This window comes from Colossoma macropomum, unplaced genomic scaffold (genome assembly GCF_904425465.1).
Source record: "Colossoma macropomum unplaced genomic scaffold, Colossoma_macropomum, whole genome shotgun sequence".
In the NCBI taxonomy this organism is placed as follows: Eukaryota; Metazoa; Chordata; class Actinopteri; order Characiformes; family Serrasalmidae; genus Colossoma; species Colossoma macropomum.
In genome coordinates, this window is record NW_023494799.1 from 22,279,451 (window position 1) to 22,294,646 (window position 15,196).

The following is a 15,196-nucleotide window of genomic DNA, read 5'->3' on the forward strand; positions in this document are numbered from 1 at the left end:
GCTGTTGATTAGCCGCACGGCTACGAGTGCTACTCTGAAAACAGGACCCATCTGGAGCCGGCTGTGGCTGCGCCTAATTAGACCGGAGCCTGATGAATATTCTAGCAGTGCTGAGTGGAAGAAGTAGGAGCTCCCAAAAGGCGGACTGCAGACCGTAAGTGAGCTGCCGGCGGATTTCTCATCAGCCACACTGAACGGGTTCTGGTCTTCATGTCTAGCCGTGGTTTAGGAAGGTTAGGCTATGTTCATTTTTCAAAATCGTAGAGAGGTCTGTCTTAAATATTCCGGCAGTCAGTTCTATCGTTCATACGATTTTCCTTTCAAAAAACAATCCACAGTTTATATAGATCTAATTTGGCTCCTCCGTAGAATTTGCCCTAGGACCGGGCAGTATTCATTTATCAAAATTGTCATGGATCCTTTTAAAATATCCCATTAGACTGAAAAATGAGAATGGTTAAAAACCCTGCTGTATATAGGCCTAATTTGGCCCTTTTGAAGTAAAATATATATATATATTATATATATATATATATATATATATATATATATATATATATAAATCAAATATTCATTGATAGTTGTTTTGTGCATAATCCAGTAAATGATATAATAGGTCATGTTCAGAAAAAAGAAATTCTTATTTAAAAATATGTAGTCTATCAGCATAATTTGGCTCCTTTAAAATAGACTATATGGCCAAAAGTATGTGGACACCTGAGCATCACACCTATATGAGTTTGTTGGACGTCCCATTCCAAAACCACGGGCATTAATATGGAGTTGCTCCCGATGTGGCCATAACAGTCTCCGCTCTTGTGGGAAGCTTTCCGCAAGATTTTGGAGTGTGTCTGTGGAAGTTTGTGCCCAATCAGTTAAAAGAGCTTTTGTGACATCAGACATTGATGTTGGACGAGAGGGCCTGGCTCGCAATCTCCATTTTAGTTCATCCCAAACATGTTCAGTGGGGTTGAGGTCTGGGCTCTGTACAGACAACTGCCACACCAAACTCATCAAACTATCTCTTTGTGGAGCTTGCTTTGTGCATGGGGGCTCAGCCATGCTAGAGCAGGAAAGGGTCTTCCCATAACTTCTGCCACAAAGATGGAAGCATATAATTGTGTGAAATGTCTTTGTGTCCTTTAGCATTAACATCACCCTTCATTGGAAATAAGGGGCCTGAAAAACAGCCCCAGCCCATTATCCCTCCTACACCAAACCTTACTGTTGGCACTGTGCATTCCGGAAGGTACGGTTCCCTTGGCTTATGCCAAACCCAGATTCGTCCTTCAGGCTGCCAGATAGTGAAGCGTGATTCATCACTCCAAAGAACACGTTTCCACAGCTCTAGAGTCCAATGGTGGCGTACTTTAAACTCTAGCCGACACTCGGCATTGCGCATAGAGATCTTAGGCTTGTGTGCAGCTGCTCAATGCCAGTCCATGAAAATGACAATGTGCTTAGACACTTCCATTTCACAGTGGCACTTACAGTTGACCGGGCATATCAAGCAGGGCAGAAATTTCACAAACTGGCATCCTATGACAGTGCCATATTTAAAGTCACTGACCTCTTCAGTACAACTCATTCTGCTGCCCGTGTTTGCCTATGGAGACTGTACGGCTGTGTGCTTTATCTTATCCACCTGTTAGCAGTGGGAGTAGCTGAAACACCTGAACTCAATAATTAGAAAGGGTGTCCTAATACTTTTGGCCATATAGTGTGTTTTACAGTCTGGCCAAAAGGTAGCGCTGAATATTTTCCTGCAGCAGTCAAGTGTATTTTGCTCGAATATCTTAGAAAGTAACTTTCACCGCCATGCGAAAAGTAATCATTTACTTTGCACTGAATTATGATGATGTCGTGATTACATCTGTGCATTCCTTCCATCTTTAATCTTTTTGCCAAAGTCTAATAATGACTGGTTGTTTCTGGTGGGTGGCGTCTTTTGCACTGGTGAACATGCACACGGAATTACCAGTAAAATTGTTGATAATTGTGTCTTTGGTCAATATTGTTTGCATCACAATGATATTATCATCAAATTGCCCAAACCAATACAGAAGATCTGTCTCCAACACTGCATTCAGATCACACTGGTTGTGAGAACACACTGAGCTGTGAGAAGAAGTGAAGGTTTCTGCATTAGTTGAGGTTCTAAAAGGACCTACTTGATGGCTTTATTCTCTCCCCGACCTCGAACTGATACTGAGTCTGGAGAACCTGCTGAGTCCACTCCCGGCTTATTCCTCTTACCCTACAGAAAGAGAGAGAGAGAGAGAGAGAGAGAGAGAGAGAGAGAGAGAGAGAGAGAGAGAGAGACTGGTTGACACACTGCTTAGGCCACTTTACCTTTCAAAATTTCTGCATAATTAAATGGTTAAGATACAAACACAGTCGTTCAGAGTGATTTGGTGTGGAAATGCTCTGTTCTAGAGAAACTTAGCAAGTCAGAATTGTTCACAGCGGTGGTGATAGGAACCAGACCTCCACCTCTAAAAGCTTCCTTACAGAAAGTTATTACATGAAATAGTTATGAATTCACTGCCTGATGTCTGAGACACTGTTTTACGATAGTTTTACATTCATTCATGGTGGAAGGATACATGCAGGGCACAATAGTCCCCAAAGATTATTTTCAGATTTTCCACTATTTTACCATCCTCAACATTCCATATAAAACTCTGAAGACATGTGTAGGTTCACTGGTGGTTTTGGATATTAAATAAAATGTCTATATTTGTGTTGTAGTCATGGTGACCCCTGGCTCCTATCGCCACCACTGTAAAGAAATCTGAACCATTTCACACTAAACCACACTGAATAACACTGTTTCAGTGACAATTCCTGGATTATCTTTTTTAATTTGGGGCCAGAGTTCCAGTTCAGGGGCCAAATGAAGGCTTTCAAATTCAAAGAGCTTCAAGATTATCTCATAATATCTGTAAATATATTTATATCTATTATTGGCATTATTAACATATATGATTACAGTGTGTTTTACATTCAGCAGCAGATAATAAATACGGTAAAATATCTAATCAAGAGGCTAATATTTTCACAACCACCACATACAGACACAAACTTTTAAGCAGTAACAAAAATTCTGAACAAGGACAACCCGTTGTGCTGGGTCCAGAGGCTTGGTTCTCCAGACAAAGTGATTTTAAGCAAAAAATAAGCATTATGGTGCATTCTGAGAATAAAATACAAGGAAACAAACAACTGCTGTAGAACAGGCTGCCCAGAGCTGGTCCGGGAGATCTACCACCATTCAAAGTTCAGATCCAACACACCTGGTTATATTATTCAGTGGCTTCTGAAGGCCTTCATTAACTAAATGAGATGTTAGGTAATGGTTCTAACATACCAGGACCAGAATTATGTACCCCTGCTGTAGACTGATTCAGTTCAGCAACTATGCCAAACAAGTCATGTAAAAAATTGCAGTTTTCCAGTTATTTTAAATTATTTAAAAATGTTTTAAACAAATGTTTATTGACTTCAGTTCACTCAACACTTTGTCAAAAAAGGCCCAACAATGCTCCACTTTCCTCTCAAAGCCAAAGAGAGTCAACCCACCACACCAGCTCCTCTGCAACACCTACAGGTCCACTGTGGAGAGAATCCTGACCAGCTGCGTCACAGTCTGGTATGGCAGCACCACTGCTGCTGAACACAAGGCCCTGCAGAGGGTGGTGAAAACTGCCTAGCACATCACCACAGCTGCCCTTCCACCAATACAACAAGAGATGTCAGAGGAAAGCCATCATCATCTCCTGTGATCCCACACACCCCAGCCATTCTCTGTCCCAACCTCTGCCATCTGGAAAGAGGTACCAGAACATCCGAGCCAGAACCACCAGGAACAAGAACAAGTTTTACCTGCAAGCTGTTAAACGGGTCACGCCAGCAACACCAACCAGAACATAAACGCACACACTAGGGACGGTTACTGATCTAACCCTGATCCCCCAGTGTACTCAGCGTATCTACACACCAAGCTCACTAGCTAATTAGACAAGCACTTTGCACTTTAACTGGAACTCACTGTGCTTGGACATTTAAGCTGTATTAATGAACACTAAGCTGCAAATGCTCATTTACTTACTTCATGAATATGACATCTGTGATGCTTTTTACAAACACTTACTACAATTTGCACACCTGACCTGGTTTACCTCAACACGCTGTACACTTCCAATTAAATATACAGTAGAAACACCTAAGCTGTAAATTGATCAAGACTGCATATTTTTTTATAGTTAATGTATTTTAGTATAGTAACTATAGTTCACACTTTAAATTGTACCTCTGCCTTCTGACCTACAGCTACTGATCATGCACATATTTTTACCAACATGCCTTTAAATTTATATATAGCAGCAGTGACATTTTAATTCACCACTTTGCCAATGAGCCACAAGGGACTTTTATTTTGAAAGAGTGGGTGTGTAGGCTGGGCACTCAGTATTCAGAAGCATTAGTCTCATCCTTTTTTGCATGCTGATGCATGAGGTAGCCTCTTTTCATTTGCTCCTTTCATTTCACTTTAATAAAGTTCATTTTAACCTTTATAAGCAACAAATAGATATTTTAGACTATTTGTTTATCATTTATGCCAAAAAACAAATCTGAACAGTGATTTTCCAATGCAAACCATGTGTTTATTCAATATTTTTGATGTTACCTGGTGACATTAATCTTAATACAGCACCTTAGTACAGGACTGCATGCTGCTAGCGAGCCCAAATTAAATTGAAAACAGTACAGAAACATGTTTTAACTTATGAACTTTTTTTTTCTTTTCTTCCTTTTTTTTTTGCAAATATATGCTCTTTCCAATTTGATGCTTGGGCAGGAGCATGTTTACTGTGTTACATTTTCTTTTAAATATAAAATAATATAAAATACATAGTATTATATATAATATACATATATAATATATTATCATATATAATAGTTGTTTGTAGAGTGACGACACAAACTGACACAGTTTTGAAAGTGAATTCTTTTTGCCATTCTTCTGTTTTATAAGTCTTCAGCTTTGTAATCATACTAAGCATTTTTTTGCTTGTATTTTGCATTTCATAATGCACCACACATTTTTAATGGGAGACAATTCTGGACTGCAGGCAGGCATGTTTAGCACCCGCACTTCCTGATTACACAGCCACGCTGTTGTAACAGGTGCAGAATGTAGCTTTCTGTAGTCATGCTGAAATAATCATGGATGTCCCTGAAAAAGACGTTGTCTAGAAGGCAACATATGTGTTCAGCATTAATGGTGCCTTCACAGATGAGCAAGTTACTCATGCCATTGGCACTAATACACACCTTTTGAACTTTACGCCGGTAACAATCTGGAAGATCATTTTTGTCTTTGGCGCAGAGAACACAACATCCAATATTTCCATAAACAATCTGAAAGGCTGACTTGTCAGACCACAAAATATGTTTTCACTGAGTATCAATCCATTTCAGATGAGCTCAAGCCCAGAGAAGTCGGCAGTGTTTCTGGATGTAGTTGACATCTGGCCTCTGCTGTGCATAACTTGCATTTGTGGATGCAGCAATGAGCAGCGCTTATCAACATTGGTTTGTCTAAGCATTCCTGAGCTCATGTGGTGATGCTGCTGTCTGAGATATCGAAAGTCAGGGGTGGTCAATTGTGGTTTTTGGGCTTCCCCTTTACACACAGACAACTCTGCTGTCATGCAAAGTGCTTTACAAATGAGAAAAAACAGAGTCAGCACACACACACACATCTTCTAAGCCGCTTATCCTTCTGGGTAGAGTCAGAACAGAGTTGTTTAAAAAAGTAAATGTGAATAGAAAAACAAAAACAACATTAAAAACATAATGAACATATGATTAAAACAATACATTTAAAAGATCTTATTCTTATACCCAAGCACGATTACATCATTGTCACTGTGTTATATCAATACTTTTTTTGGGTCATATTAAAGGCATCAATTTCAGAATAAGCATATATTTCCAAAAAAGAAGCTATGAAGCTAATAAGGTAAAACAGTAAATGTAACTTTGTAAAGATAAAGTAACAGTAACTGTCTTTCTACTGCTTTTTGTATATATGCAGGTCAATATGGATTCACAAAACACTGCTTTCAGTTTTTATTTGCACTTCAGATACTGTCCTGACTATCTGGGGATTGAGGTTTGTGTGTTTTGCAGCCTGAGCGTGAATACGGCTCACATATTCTCTCAATTTCACTCTATATAGAGTTCAGCTCAAACAGAGAGAGAGTGAGCATTGAAAAGAAAACACAATGGCGAGAACGATAAACAGTGTCTCTGCTGCACTCAGCAAACCAGACGAACAAATAGCAACATGATGAAAGGTCAAATACAGTATGTAAACACGCGCACCGAGAGAACAGGACTGCCTCGAAGGGTCTTGAGTTTTGGAAAACACAGTTTTAGAAATGTCAGCTGATCCCTTACATAATGCAGGTTTAATCTTGAGTGTACAATATTAAACAGATTTACCACGGCTGTCATTCTATTGGCCAACACAACTTCATGCACATTGTACTTTCGCCAGCAATCAATATGACCAAAAAGCATATGGGGTGAGGGGTTGGGGGGCTGCCGCAATTATATAAAGACTAACAATATCATATCCTGTTTGTCCAAGCGGAACTTGCCCCCCCCCTCGTCTCTGGGTTGGCCGGGGCGTCTGAAAGCTTTCTGGAAGGTGGAGGATTCATTAGAAAGTGCTCAGAAAGCTATCAGCTGCCAGGAACAGCGTAAAAGATGATAAATGATTCGAACAGGGAAGAGAAACGAGCAGAGTTCTGGCTCTGATCCAGCAGCAGCCAGCCGGCTTCCAGCATCTAAATGTGTCTCCTGCCAACGCGCAATCACTCCACCGCAATGATCTGTCTATCAGAGAGACGCAGACAGCACACACGCAGGTAGAAACAACAGGCAGGAGATTCACACAGATTTACTGTGAAATCACACAGCAAGAATATCTTAACATACATTCACTGTCTTCTTCTACCCACTTTATTAGAAACACCTAACTTGTAGTACCACTCACTGGCTACTTTATTAGAAACATCTAACTTGTGCTTCTACTGGCCACTTTATTAAAAACACCCACCATGTCCTTCACTAACTGGCCACTTAATTAGAAACAGCTACCTTGAAGTACCACTCACTGGACACTTTATTAGAAACATCTAACTTGTGCTTCTTCTGGCCACTTTATTAGAAACACCCACCTTATACTACCCCTAACTGGTCACTTTATTAGAAACACCTAACTTGTGCTTCCACTCACTGGCCGCTTTATTAAAAACAATGTTAGCATGGCTGAACAGTCCCAACAGTAAATTCTAATGAAGCATGTAGATGTGAGTCATGTGTGCGCATTACATTACCATTAGTTAATGATTGACTTTCACTATAGCTTGTTTTTATTGTGTTATTGATTGTACTCCAAATGTTAAAACAGCAATTTGGGCAATGGTGACCAGCAGTCTGCACACCAATCTTCAGGGTTAAAGGGTGAATTAGCAGTTCTACATGAACTCCAACATTTAAGACCATTTATTGTTAAAGCTGTGTTAGAATGATCAGGAGAGCTTTATTTTACTACTTTTTTGTTTTCTTTCTTTTATTTTTACCTAAAAAAAAAATTCTGCAGTGGAGCCGCAACAGGGCAGTAAAAGAGCCACATGTGGCTTCAGAGCCTGTTGTCAACCTCAGCCTAGTGCAATGACAGCCTCTGGTTATAAGGGCTTCCGGTAATGTAAAATAACAATCTCAATACCAATAAAATATCATCATATGTGAGAAAAGCAGATAATATACAGAAACAGACTTGTTTGTTTTGTCATTAAAGGGTTAATTTAGAAACTGAACCCTAAATCCTCCACTTTATACATTTTGCATTAAAAGAAACTGCATGCGTGATCATGAGGGAACATGAAATGTGTGCTGTATTCATCACAGATGACTGTGAAAAACAGTCATATTTTCACATTAATGCAAATGAGAAGATGCTCACGCACACGCTCAGTCCAGAGCTTCCAGCGAGAGAAGCTGGACTGGATTTGTGACGGCGTGCAGCTCGCGATCTGCGCATCTTATCTATGATTAAACACTATCATAAAATCTTCAGCAGTCTGAGTCTTCGCAGAAGGCAGAGAGGAGAGAGGAGGGCAAGAAAAAAAAATGCCATGAAGCACAGCAGGAGAGTGAGAGAGCGCAGAGGAGTCTGGGAAAAGAGGGAGGAAAAATTTGGAGAAGCGAGTGTGGGAGGGAAAGAGACGAGAGAACGACAGGCTGAGTGGGTTTCAAACAGAATTTACAAATTATACAAGAACAGCCGGAGAGGGTGGAGAAATGAGAGAGAGAGAGGGAGAAGAAGGAGAGACAAAGAGAGGGAAGATTGAGAGAAACACATAGAAACAGAGAGAAAGGGTGGAAGAAGTGAGAGAGAGAAGGAGAGAGAATGGAGAGAGAAAAAAGGTAAAAAGAGAGAATGTTAGATAGAGAGAGGACAAAGCTAGGAAGAGAAAGAGAGAAAGGAAGAAGTAAAAGAGAGGAAAAGGAAGGGAAAGAACGAAAAACAGTGAAACAGAGAGAGAGAGACAGTGAGAAGAGAGAGAGAAGAAAAAAAAAGACTGAATGAGAGAGATAACAGAGCGAGAGAAAAAGAGAGAGAAAGAGAGTGAGGACAGAAAGATGGGGAAAAGGGAGAGAGATAGAGAGAGAAAGACAGAGAGAAAGACAGAGAGAGAGAGAGAGAGAGAGAAAGAGAGAGAGAGAGGGAAAGAGAGAGGGAGAGAGAAACAGAGAGAGAGAGAAAGAAAAGGAGAGTGAGGGGAAGAGAGTGAGACAGAGAGGGGGAGAGAAAGAAAGAGAGGATGATGGGAAAAGACAGACAGAGAGAAAGAGAGAGAGAGAGAGAGAGAGGCACAGATGCTGTCTCTGGTGGGGGTAGTGAAACCATGCCGTCCCCAAATGGGTCAGGTTCTGTCCTATTCCCGTCGATCAAGCGTTAAGGAGGCTCCGAATTATCCCCATCACATCCTCCACATTCCTTCTATCCTCTTCTCATCTCTCCTCCTTTACCTTTGTTCCTATTCAGTAGAGCTGAGTTGCGAGTTTTTTTAGATATTTAATAAGAGAACAAACACCTACGACACTGAGTGCGTTTACATGCACTTAATAATCCAAAAACTGCAGAAAATCAGATTGTGTCATTAATCTGATCAATGTGATCTTGAGTAATCAGATAATGGGGAAACTCCAGGTCTGCATGAGTCAGGCAGTAATCAGATTTCTGCTTTGCAACCAGCCAATAAACTCAGAAGAAGACATGACGTAAACGTAAGGCAAAACTGAAACTTGTTGCCGTGGCTTTTTTAAAAACATTGCACCACCGTCTTATTTCTCGCAGTAATACTGCTCGCTTATTACCGGTACTGCAGTCTGTTTTGCACATGTGCAGACTGAAAGAAATCAGAGTAAGAGTTTACATGTGCTGGGAAATCTGATTATTCAGCCAAAATCCAGCTCTCTTTATTGGATTTCTTAAATGGATTTCTAGATCAGAGTATGATGTTTACATGATCATTTAAATAATCGGATAACTGCACTCGCCGAAAATGACTGTTTTTATTTGTCTTACTCAGTAATGATGCTTCTTTCAGTTTTAGCCAAAAATCTCACTGTGTTAAACCATGATTATTAAAGTTAGGACCTTATGATAATGCTGATTTGCGTTAGCACCCCTATTGGATTTATAATAGTATGCTAGCACTAAGCTAACGCTGGTGGACATTTTAAGCTTGTAAAGGTCATTATTTGAGCTTGTATGTAGCAGTTTTAAATAAAGGTTAGCGATAATAATATAATGTTCTGCGATTAGTACAGCAGAACATGCAGAGATTATAATCAGCTCCTTGTTATTACATTAGCACACCACTCGTTTCAGTTTAAGTTTGCATTATTATTGCCAATTTTGATGCAGTACTTAAATGTAAATTTATAATTACATAAGCAATTACACAATTATTATTTTTTAATATTTACATAAAATAATTTCCATTCTAATCAACAGGTTCAAGATTTTTTTCCCATGTGTTTTGATGTGAAAGGATAGCAAAAATGTAATAGTAGTTTTTTCTTTCTGCACAGTAAGACACAACAATAACTTTTAATCAAATTTAAATAACTATAAATATTACACCTACTTTATAACTACACATTATTAAAAATACCTACACTCTCAAAAAAGGTTTTTCAAGAGTTCTTTAGACCAGACAATTGTTCTTTTTAGGACCATGCATGCTTTGCATGGTGAAATAGTTCTTCAGCTTGATGGAGAATGTGTTGTCTTGGTTCTACATGCACCAAAAAAGCTTGTAAAAATACACACACGCACACACACACACACACACATATATACTATATATATATATATATATATATATATCACTGTTGTTGGAATAAAACCTTGTATGGTAACTTTACAGGAGAAAGAAAAAAACATACTTTACTTTTAATGCGAGTCAATGGAACCAGACATTTTGCCAAGTCATTTTGGCCCATTTCTTTTGGTCCATTCATCATGAATTACTGAGACAATGTAAAGTGCAACAGACGTTTTCAAATTATGTTAAAAACTGAAAAAACGACAAAAATGGAGACACAAGGTTTTGTTCTGACAGCAGCGATATATATATATATATATATATATATATATATATATATATATTTTAGTTGCAGGAGCACTATTGTTGTGGACAGCCAGGTACACATGGCCAAGAGCTGGACCCACCCTCAACTCGGCTGGGAACTACTAATGAGAGCCCAGCTGAACCCCGTCGACGCACACTCCGACTACCCTTTAAAAATGGAGCTTGGGGACAGAAGGAGGCAAGTCGCGCTGACAAGAGCTGTTCTCATTCCCTCTCTTTTTTTCCTCCCCACAGACGCAAAGACGACCCTAGACTGCACTGCCGAGTGCCCTTGTCCTAAGCCCTAGGTTTTATATGTGTATATATATATATATATATATATATATATATATATTTTTTTTTTTACTCTTTTTTCCCTCTGTTCTGACTCAACTGTTCAAACTGTGTAGCAAATGATGGACTACAGTCGGTAACTGTACACCTGTATAGTGGAGCTGTATGCATTTCAAATAATTTTGATATTCAAATACCATGAAGGGATATCCAGTCAACCACAGAAAAGCAACAACAGGAATAAAAAGGAAGAAAAATACAGACTTCAGCAGAATTTAATACAGGGCTGTGGGCTTCTTCACCACAGTCTCACATTCAGCTGCCTTTAAAAATGTAGCATACAGATTTTAACGTACACTGCAATGGTTCATACTGACATTCGTTCTAAATTTAACCCTACAATCACCCCTCTCTACAAGTCCATTGCCTTCTAATGTCTTCCACTAAATCGCTCCCCAATTAACCACCCAGTCTATTTAAAGTGAAATTAATTAGCATATTTTCCAGAAAGATCATCTGCAATTACAGCAAATGTCTCAGCGTATTTGGTAGGGTAGTGTTCACAAATAGTAAAGGCCAGCACTAAGAATACAAAAGAAGAAGAAGAAGTCTACTCACTTATTATGATCTCATACACGCTTTAAAAAGATGGTTCTTCAAATGTTCTTTAGTAAAGAAAACTGTTCTCTATAGAACCATGAACACTCAAAGAACCCTCTGCATGATTCAGGGATTCTTTGCATCATGAAATGGTTTATCAGATTGCTGGAAAATTTGCTGTACATGGTTCTAAATAGAACTTTTTTGATTCTGGGTTCTTCTATTATTATGGTGTCAACCTCGTAACAATAGAAGAACACTTTTGGGTTCTATATAGAGCATTGTCCTCTTTCTTTATTCACAGAAAGAAAAGTGGTATGGACTGAAAGTTTAAAGCAGAGATTCTTAACCACAGTTGGTGGTGTAACTATTAAAATACACTAATTTAGTGTATCATTAATCATTAATAATGCAAATAATATAATGATTTTTTTCATTTGAAGCTTAATTCTTCAAATGAAATGTTATGGACTTTCAAATGTATCAGTGAAGATCATCTCTGATTGACCTTGTGAGTGCACATAGGTTGCTACTGGCTGTCTCTGTATTTGGTTTTGTTTATTTCGTTTAGTAGTGTGCTGTCTTCATTTTGTTGTGTCAAGGAATTTTAAATAAAACCAAGAACTTGCATTTGCATCCTGCCTCTTTGTCTCTCACAATGTTACAATTATCAAACATTTTATTCAGGAAAAAGTCCACTGAAGACAAGAATGAAAGTGATATCAACATAAAAAAACAGCATTCAGTCAAAAATATGATAGCACATGATAGCAAATGAGCCTCACGTTCAGGAAACCAGGAGAACCACCTTGCCAGAATATGACCAAATAATCTACCAACTTAAGAAATGTCTGCTGATTCATCTTCCCACAACATACAGCACATAAAATGCAGGCAACACAACATTACACAAAAAAACCTCTTATGTTAATCACCTTTTATACCGGTAACCAGCGCTCAGAGTGTGGTTTCATGGCACGTTCCATAAAAGAAACGGGAACACGACAACCCCCCTGGTTCATGAAAAGCATAGCGGGCTCTGCATCTGTTTCAGTGAGCTGAGTCAGAAATAATTCATTAAAACTACAGCACGCTTCTGTTATCACCAATTCAACCTTCTCAAGGGTTAATGTAGCACTTCTGAAGCGATGATGGATGATGTTACACTGTGATAGAGGCACAATCACAGTGTCTAGAAAGAGTGTGTTGACTAGAAGAGAAAAGCGAAGGATACTGTAAAAGAAAGCACAAGGACAAAGAAAAAAATAAATGGAAAAGTAAAATGAGTGTCAAGAGAAGGACGCAATATAAAGCAGGCAGAGGAGATGAGATGGAGACATACATGAACGGATGGATAGATAGAGTGGGATGGGGAAAAGATATTTTTTCTAGTATTTCTGGTTGGGTATATTACTGCTAGGGGAAAAAAGCAGAAGTGCAAAAAATTAGCAGCAAGCAGAAAAATATATTTGAAAACATAAACCCAAAGGACATCAGCGCTCTTCATGTTGATGAATGACATGAGTAACAAAGGATGATGAGCTAAAACTATAGCTAACTAGTACAACACTGGAAGCTGATGAGGACTCATCGTCTTACACAAGGTCTTTTCTCCTCAGTGGATGATGTGCCAACATGTTATTTATCAGAGAGGCACATTTCCACTGTTTCTGGGCAGGGCAAACATCAGATAGAGTAGTTAGCCTAGTTAGCGGTAAAGCTGCGCTACATCTGCTTTCACATACCTACAAACAAGAACAAAATGGTAACATTTTACAGTGTTGCTAAAGATAAAAGCGTCATTTCATTGAATTATTAGTCTGTAGATTATAGACTGTCCTCCAGTACTGAAACAGAACCTGAGCAGTGATTTTAGTATTCGAATACTGGCACCTCAAACAGTTAACCAAGAACTTGAGTACCCAAGCACATCCCTAGTCCCTATTCTGTAAACAGTAGCACCTTAAATGGCCATGGAGGCCCAAGGTTTTATTACACACTTATAACGTAAGAACAGCTCAACCAGTTTGCACTGAAGTCCCTGTAGTTACTGAATAATGAAATTATGAAATGAACCTTTTAGCCAACTGTGTCTGAACACATCAGAATTAGACCTCCACATTTAACCCATTCGTGCAGTGAAACACCACATACACACTAGTGAACACACACACACTAGGGGGCAGTGAGCACACTTGCCCGGATAGGTGGGCAGCCCTATCCACGGCGCCCGGGGAGCAATTGGGGGTTGGGTGCCTTGCTCAAGGGCACTTCAGTCACGTACTGTCAGCTGAGGGGATTGAGCCGGCGACCTTCTGGTCACAAGGCTGGTTCCCTAACCTCCAGCCTATGACTGCCCCCATAATAAGCCTTATGCCCATTTTACATCAGATGCGACACACATGCATCACAAAGCACAAGTGGTTGCTGTTTGTGTTGCATTTTCACGTAATATAAATGTCTGTAGTGTCTGTTTTATTACTCATGTAAACTTTATGTAGATGACATAAAGAGATCAACTATAAAATTGTGACTAGCTTCCGTGACTGTTGCTGGCTTTCTCACTAGGTGATGTAGCACTATATGAAGAGAAGGAGACACTGTGTATTCACAACATTAACCTACTCAAGGGAATTCAATCAACCTGTCAAGGAGTTAAAACTAGATTTGTTGATTTGTTTATTAGCCTAGATTATATATTACAGTATAGACATTGCATTTCTTTACTTTCTGCATAAAAACTGCTGAAGTGGACCCAAAGTGTATGTATTTGTATGTTTAAATGGTTCTTTGCATGGTGAAATGGTTCTTCAGATTAATAGAGAAAGTGTTGTGAATGGTTATAACACCAAAAAGGGTTCTGCTATTGTTACAATGTCAAGCTTGTAATAATAGAATAATTCTTTTTGGTGCTCTGTAGAACCATTTTAAAAATGCAACACATTTTCCATCAATCTGAAGAACAATTTCACCATGCAAAGCACTATTTAAGTACACAAAATGGTCTTTTAGGTGTTCATGGTTCTATATAGAACCATTGTCTTTATAAAAAATAAATAAATAAATAGAAACTTGATACTGATTTCAGTATTCGAATACTGGCACCTCAAACAGTTAACCGAGTATCCCTGAACATTAATTGTGTAGTGTCCACGCTAACATCTCCCTCACCGCTTAAGAGGTGTGTGTGTCTAAAACACAGGACCTTAATGAACCTGTCTGTTATTTAATTGTGGATTTCAAACAAATCCTCTTCTTATTCAAGCAGGCTGCTCTCATGAACTTATGTTCCTGTGAAGAACTGTAGACTTGGTGACGTTAAAATAAATATTCCTTATTTACTTTTGGTCTGTTTACAACAGCATCTATTCCTGCTCAAACAGGCTATTTTTAAACTGCACTCGGCTGCAAATATGGCAAGAAAAAATGAAGAGTTTTGTGGCAGCTGCAAAAAGCACAAAGAGTTCCACAGTTTAACTGAAAGGCTTTTGTCCACATGCAACCATGTAGGCAAATGCTTGTTGTGTGAGACAATAGAAAGCTGCTGTTTGCCTGATTAGTTGGTGCCACACAGCTGCCGC

General features: G+C 39.1%; 1 protein-coding gene across 1 annotated transcript in view; it reads right to left on the reverse strand.

The window, feature by feature from the left end:
- syt7b (synaptotagmin VIIb) overlaps positions 1-15,196 on the reverse strand; it is a 211,692-nt gene that overhangs the window by 93,024 nt on the left and 103,472 nt on the right. Inside the window, exon 3 of the mRNA XM_036587086.1 lies at positions 2,172-2,257. Coding sequence (XP_036442979.1) covers positions 2,172-2,257 — 86 coding nt within the window. The remainder of the gene's footprint in view (positions 1-2,171; positions 2,258-15,196) is intronic.